The 6,784-nt window shown below is 40.6% G+C and overlaps 1 protein-coding gene across 6 annotated transcripts in view; it reads left to right on the forward strand.

Annotated features, from left to right (window-relative positions):
• HMGB1 (high mobility group box 1) overlaps positions 1-5,414 on the forward strand; it is a 159,805-nt gene extending 154,391 nt beyond the window's left edge. For 4 of the 6 annotated variants that reach the window (XM_058437714.1, XM_058437715.1, XM_058437716.1 and 1 more), the window contains exons 2-5: positions 1,541-1,704; positions 1,885-2,030; positions 2,529-2,703; positions 3,726-5,414. In XM_058437714.1, the coding sequence (XP_058293697.1) occupies positions 1,555-1,704; positions 1,885-2,030; positions 2,529-2,703; positions 3,726-3,902 (648 nt within the window). In that variant the 5' untranslated portion in view covers positions 1,541-1,554 and the 3' untranslated portion in view covers positions 3,903-5,414. Of the gene's footprint in view, positions 1-947; positions 1,078-1,113; positions 1,421-1,540; positions 1,705-1,884; positions 2,031-2,528; positions 2,704-3,725 lie in introns of those variants that run through there. The other 2 variants (XM_032150544.2, XM_032150543.2) reach the window with 2 other exon arrangements.
• The last annotated feature ends 1,370 nt before the right edge of the window (positions 5,415-6,784 follow it).

Raw genomic sequence — 6,784 nt, forward strand, 5'->3', positions numbered from 1 at the left:
AGTGCGGGCCCAGCCGGCCTCGGCCCGGGCGCGGCGGCGGCGGCGGCCGGGCGGCGGGGGGAGCGGCGCCGCTGCGCTCGCTGGAACATGGCTGACTCGGGCCCGGCGCTGCTGGCTGGAGAGAAAACAAGGCGGGCGGGCGGGGGAGCTGGGCGCAGCAGTTCCGAGGCAACTTTTTTTTTCCTCTCTCTTTTCACAGCCCCGCGTTCTCCGTGCGGGGGCGGCGGGGCGCGCGGCCCGCGCGGAGGGAGACGGGGAGTGGCGGGCGGGTGGGCCCTCGGGCGGCCCCCACCGCGGCGGGGGGAGGGGAGCGGCGCGGAGGGGAGGGCCCGGCCGCGCGCCCCCCGCCCCTCCCCCGGTCGTAATGGCCGAGTGTGTGCGCCAGAGCGCGGCGCGCACCCCGCCCGCCGCCGCCGCGCCCGCACCCTCGCACTCGCACACTCATACACACACACACGCACACACACACACACACACACAAAGGGAAGGAGCCATATTCTTGCTCGCGCTCGCCCTCGCGGCGGCGGCGCAGGCGGGGAAGACGCGCAGCGGCCATTCCGTGCGCGCCGGCCCCGGCGGCCGCGGGCGGAGCCAGCCCCCATTTCGAGCGGGGCTTCTCCCTGCGCCGAGCCTGACAAAATGGGGGCGGCGGCGGCGCGGGCCTGCGGGGCCTGCCGGGCGCACGTGGCGGTCTCGGGCCTGGGAGCCGGGCCGCGTCCCCTCGCCTCGGCCGCGCGGCCACCGGCGAAGTTCTGGGGGCGGGGGCTCGCCCCGCGCGGGAGTCACCCCAACTTTCACGGCTCCAAAAAATACTCCCCGAGTTGGGGGAGGGGGCCACCGAGCCACGAGCAGGAGTGGCTTTTGTCCCTCATCCTTGTTTACTCGGAGAAACTTCAGACCGGACGTGTTTAGTCAGAACAGAAATACATCTCAGGGCCAAACCGATAGGAAACGAGGCTGCCTCGCGGTGGCACCGCCACCCCCCAGCCGGGTTCCGAGCACCGGAGCTGGCTGCTGCTCCCTCTTCGGAGCAAAGTTTTATGCAAAGAGGGTGTTTTTTAAAACTTTCAGTGCACGGTGATTTTTTTTTTTTAAGGTCCCATAATTAGGAAGAGTCGACTCGCTTAGGCCCTTGTTTATTCCCTATCTAGTGCAAAGCCACGAATTGGCAGCATGTTTTCTGACCTTTGGTTTGGTTGGTTTAAAATGGTGTTCTAGATTTTAAAATCGTTTAAGTGACCAGTTAGATACTCATTCAGAGCAGACTCAGGCGGATAGATAGGGAATACTGTATGGGTATATCTTTGTGTCTAGACTTTTTGAGATCGCCCTGAAGGACCGTTTTTGTTTTGTTTTTGCTTGGCATAGCCCCTTCAAGGAATTTAATCTCTCGGCCATATTCTTGTCTGCTTTTACGGAGGTTGATGTCGCTACTGTGTTAAATAACCAGTACCTTGGTTTTCATTCCCTTCCTAAGTACTTTAAGCTCTTATATGTCATAATTTTATTGCTAACATCAAATATTTATTTTATTTTTTAGAAAAATAACTAAACATGGGCAAAGGAGATCCTAAGAAGCCGAGAGGCAAAATGTCATCATATGCATTTTTTGTGCAAACTTGTCGGGAGGAGCATAAGAAGAAGCACCCAGATGCTTCAGTCAACTTCTCAGAGTTTTCTAAGAAGTGCTCAGAGAGGTGGAAGGTAAGAGGGCTTAAAACATGCTAACAAGGTAATTAAAAGACAGTTTCCAATTGAGGATGCAAAAAAAAAAGCCTAGTTGGCGTTCTTATAGTGGGACTCTATTACATAGCAAAAGACGTTGGTTTTGAGGATGATTTACTTAAATGTTACAACTTAAACTTACAAATAATTATTTTGTAGACCATGTCTGCTAAAGAGAAAGGAAAATTTGAAGATATGGCAAAGGCGGACAAGGCCCGTTATGAAAGAGAAATGAAAACCTATATCCCTCCCAAAGGGGAGACAAAAAAGAAGTTCAAGGATCCCAATGCACCCAAGAGGCCTCCGTGAGTATCTTGCCTGTTTTTACTTTCCAGACACGTTTTACAGTAGAATCTGAGAGAAATTTAGGAAGCTACTTTGTCAGTTTAGAGTGTAAGTGTACAATCAAAGTTTCTTAGCTAATACTTGTTCATACTGGTTATATTTAAATAGTATAAAATTCCTGTTGGGTGGGAGTGTTCCCAGAGCATTTGAATTAGACACTTGGTCTCCTTTGCCCAGTGTATCTCCTTTTGATCTTTTTATTTCTTGAAAAATACTCTCTCTTTGAAATAGTGTAATTGTAGAATGTTCATCTAGGGTTCTAGCTAGTGTAAGTTAAATAGTTGTAAATTAAGCTTTGGTTGTGAAGGATATTTAGCATATTACAGTATTTGCACCCTGTCCAATGCATCACAGAAATTCACAGACAGCTTTAAATAGCAATGCAGTGTACACTTGATAGTATTTGTTTTTTGTGATCTGTTAACTTAAAATCCTAAAATTAATTTTTTTTTTTTTAGTTCGGCCTTCTTCTTGTTCTGCTCTGAGTATCGCCCAAAAATCAAAGGAGAACATCCTGGCCTGTCCATTGGTGATGTTGCAAAGAAACTGGGAGAGATGTGGAATAACACTGCTGCAGATGACAAGCAGCCTTATGAAAAGAAGGCTGCGAAGCTGAAGGAAAAATACGAAAAGGTAAGAAGTGTGGGTTTGCTTGGTAAAGTGATGACGAGTACGCCAGATGTATGATTGTACTTAGTTTGAGGTGTAATAAGTTTTTACGGTAACAGCTACATTAAGTATGGTGTTGATATAGGTCCTCATCCTTCAAAGAATGCAGAGGACCAAATAAATTAGGGTTTTTTTGTTTTTTGTTTTTTTTACTAAAATATAATCAGGCTCAGACAAAGGCTGTGTACATTTAAGTTGGTTTTGTTATTCCCCAGTATTTTGAAGTTTATGAAAATGTTGGTAGTCACTTCAAGTAAAAAATGAGTATTTTCAAATGGCTTGGCATACAGTACAGAAATAGGCTAGACAAAGTAATATAGGCTATATTTTTCTTAGTCATATCCTGAAACATTTATGTTCTTTTGCTTTAGATACTCAAAAAACCACATCACCACTAAGTTAAATTTCAGGTCTTCTGCTCTGTCCAGTAAATTAATAAGATTAAGGAAATCTCTAACTCTTATAGTTCAGTAAATTGAAATATTAAATACTTAATTTTCAGCTTCTTTAGTCATTCTGAAAAGTGTTTATTTCTAGATGTTTCTTAACCTAATTGCATGTTTATTGACAAATTACTTTTTTTTTTTAAGACCACATTTTCTGCTAAGGATTAGGGTCTGACAGTGTAAACCTGTAGAGTGCTTTTTTGCATTCAGAAGGTGGCAGTGTCTACCCTTTAATCAAAGTCTCTACATTCTGGTTTTAATAGAGTTAGGATGTGGTACATAATTGCACCTCAATGAGGCATAACTTTGCAAATATTAGACTATGCCATTTCATGAATTATAGATTGTTATAATGATCTTGTATTTTTATGTTCATTTATTGAAGTTCTAGTTATTTCTGGAGTTGCTGTGGATCTACAGATACGTGATATTTTGGTATAACTAGAATCTTGATTTCTTTCATAAAGTTCTGCCATGTTCTATTTCTTTCCTTAATGTTTTTTTCTTCTCTACTGTTTTATCCTCCCTTTGCTTTGGAAGGATATTGCTGCATATCGAGCTAAAGGAAAGCCTGATGCAGCAAAAAAAGGAGTTGTCAAGGCTGAAAAAAGCAAGAAAAAGAAGGAAGAGGAGGAAGATGAGGAAGATGAAGAGGATGAGGAGGAGGAGGAAGATGAAGAAGATGAAGATGAAGAAGAAGATGATGATGATGAATAAGTTGGTTCTAGCGCAGTTTTTTTTTCTTGTCTATAAAGCATTTAACCCCCCTGTACACAACTCACTCCTTTTAAAGAAAAAAATTGAAATGTAAGGCTGTGTAAGATTTGTTTTTAAACTGTACAGTGTCTTTTTTTGTATAGTTAACACACTACCGAATGTGTCTTTAGATAGCCCTGTCCTGGTGGTATTTTCAATAGCCACTAACCTTGCCTGGTACAGTATGGGGGTTGTAAATTGGCATGGAAATTTAAAGCAGGTTCTTGTTGGTGCACAGCACAAATTAGTTATATATGGGGATGGTAGTTTTTTCATCTTCAGTTGTCTCTGATGCAGCTTATACGAAATAATTGTTGTTCTGTTAACTGAATACCACTCTGTAATTGCAAAAAAAAAAAAAAAAGTTGCAGCTGTTTTGTTGACATTCTGAATGCTTCTAAGTAAATACAATTTTTTTTATTAGTATTGTTGTCCTTTTCATAGGTCTGAAATTTTTCTTCTTGAGGGGAAGCTAGTCTTTTGCTTTTGCCCATTTTGAATCACATGAATTATTACAGTGTTTATCCTTTCATATAGTTAGCTAATAAAAAGCTTTTGTCTACACACCCTGCATATCATAATGGGGGTAAAGTTAAGTTGAGATAGTTTTCATCCATAACTGAACATCCAAAATCTTGATCAGTTAAGAAATTTCACATAGCCCACTTAACATTTACAAACTGAAGAGTAATCAATCTACTCAAAGCATAGGATTATTAGGATCAAACATTTTGAAAGTCTGTCCTTGAAGGACTAATAGAAAAGTATGTTCTAACCTTTACATGAGGACTCTATTCTTTAACTCCCATTACCATGTAATGGCAGTTATATTTTGCAGTTCCCACATTAAAGAAGACCCGAGAATGTATCCCCAAAAGCGTGAGCTTAAAATACAAGACTGCCATATTAAATTTTTTGTTGACATTAGTCTCAGTGAAGACTATGAAAATGCTGGCTATAGATGTCTTTTCCCATTTATCTAAATATGGACTGCTCAGGAAACGAGACTTTCCATTACAAGTATTTTTAATTAATTGGGCCAGCTTTTAAAACAAAGATGCCACATTCAAAATAGGGTATATTTTCGTATATTATGGTTTGCCCCTTTATAAATCCAAGTAGGTAGGAGGAAAGAAGACACCTAAACTTTGCATCTCAGTATGAATTATTCAATTTATTTGAATGATTTTTCTTTACAAAACAAACTCATTCATTAGTCATGTTTATCTGCTTAGCAGTTTAGGGAACAATTTGGCAATTTTGTGGTTTTCGAGAATATCGTTTTCTTAAAGTGCCAGTATTTTAAAATAGCGTTCTTGTAATTTTACACGCTTTTGTGATGGAGTGCTGTTTTGTTATATAATTTTGACTTGGATTCTTTCCATTTGCATTTGTTTATGTAATTTCAGGAGGAATACTGAACATCTGAGTCCTGGATGATACTAATAAACTAATAATTGCAGAGGTTTTAAATACTAGTTAAATGGCTTTCACTTAAGACCTTAAGATTTTGTTACATATTTTTAAATCTTGTTTCTAATAATACCTCTTAGCAGTACCTTTTAAATAAGTATAAGGGATGGCAAAGTTTTTCCCTTTAAAAATACTCACTTTATGCTTATAAATAGGTTAATGGGCTGATAAAAGGTTTTGTCAAACATTGCAAGTACTCTCGGTGCTATATATAAATGAGGAAAAACTAGTTTTACTTTCAGAATGATTTAAACAAGATTTTTAAAAACAAGATACATGCAAGTGAACAGCAGGGTTAGTGATAGGCTGCAAGTGTGTCAACATCAGATTTTTTGTTAAGAGGAACAAATGACTCAATCTGATTTAGATGGAAGTTTCTACTGTATAGAAATCACCATTGTCAACATTAATAATTCTGATCCATTTAAAATGAATTCTGGCTCAAGGAGACTTTGTGACTTTAGTAGGTATGTCAGGACAACTACCATTTTTTTAAATGTTGAGAATGGGAACAGTTTTTTTAGGGTTTATTCTTGACCACAGATCTTCAGAAAATGGACAAAAACCCTCTTCAATCTGAAGATTAGTATGGTTTGGTGTTCTAACAGTATCCCCTAGAAGTTGGATGTCTAAAACTCAAGTAAATGGAAGTGGGAGGCAATTTAGATAATTAAGTGTAAAACCTTGTAACTGAAGATGATTTTTTTCAGAAAGTGTATAGAAACTATTTTAATGCCAAGATAGTTACAGTGCTGTGGGGTTTAAAGACTTTGTTGACATTGAGAAAAGACTATAATTAATTGGGCCAACTTTTAAAATGAAGATGCTTTTTAAAACTAATGAACTAAGATGTATAAATCTTAGTTTTTTTGCATTTTAAAGATAGGCATATGGCATATTGATTAACGAGTCAAATTTCCTAACTTTGCTGTGCAAAGGTTGAGAGCTATTGCTGATTAGTTACCACAGTTCTGATGATCGTCCCATCACAGTGTTGTTAATGTTTGCTGTATTTATTAATTTTCTTAAAGTGAAATCTGAAAAATGAAATTTGTGTGTCCTGTGTACCCAAGGGGTAATGATTAAATGATAAAGATATGAAAAGCGCCCATGTGACACAAACTGCCATTCAACAGGTATTTCCCTTACTACCTAAGGAATTGTAACCATTGCTAAGACATTGTAGGATTTAACTATGTTGAAAACCACAGGAGAGGCCGGGCGCAGTGGCTCACGCCTGTAATCCCAGCACTCTGGGAGGCCAAGGCGGGCGGATCACGAGGTCAGGAGATTGAGACCATCCTGGCTAACATGGTGAAACCCCGCCTCTACTAAAAATACAAAAAATCAGCCGGGTGTGGTGGCGGGCG

This window comes from Hylobates moloch, unplaced genomic scaffold, assembly GCF_009828535.3.
Source record: "Hylobates moloch isolate HMO894 unplaced genomic scaffold, HMol_V3 SCAFFOLD_4, whole genome shotgun sequence".
NCBI lineage: Eukaryota > Metazoa > Chordata > Mammalia > Primates > Hylobatidae > Hylobates > Hylobates moloch.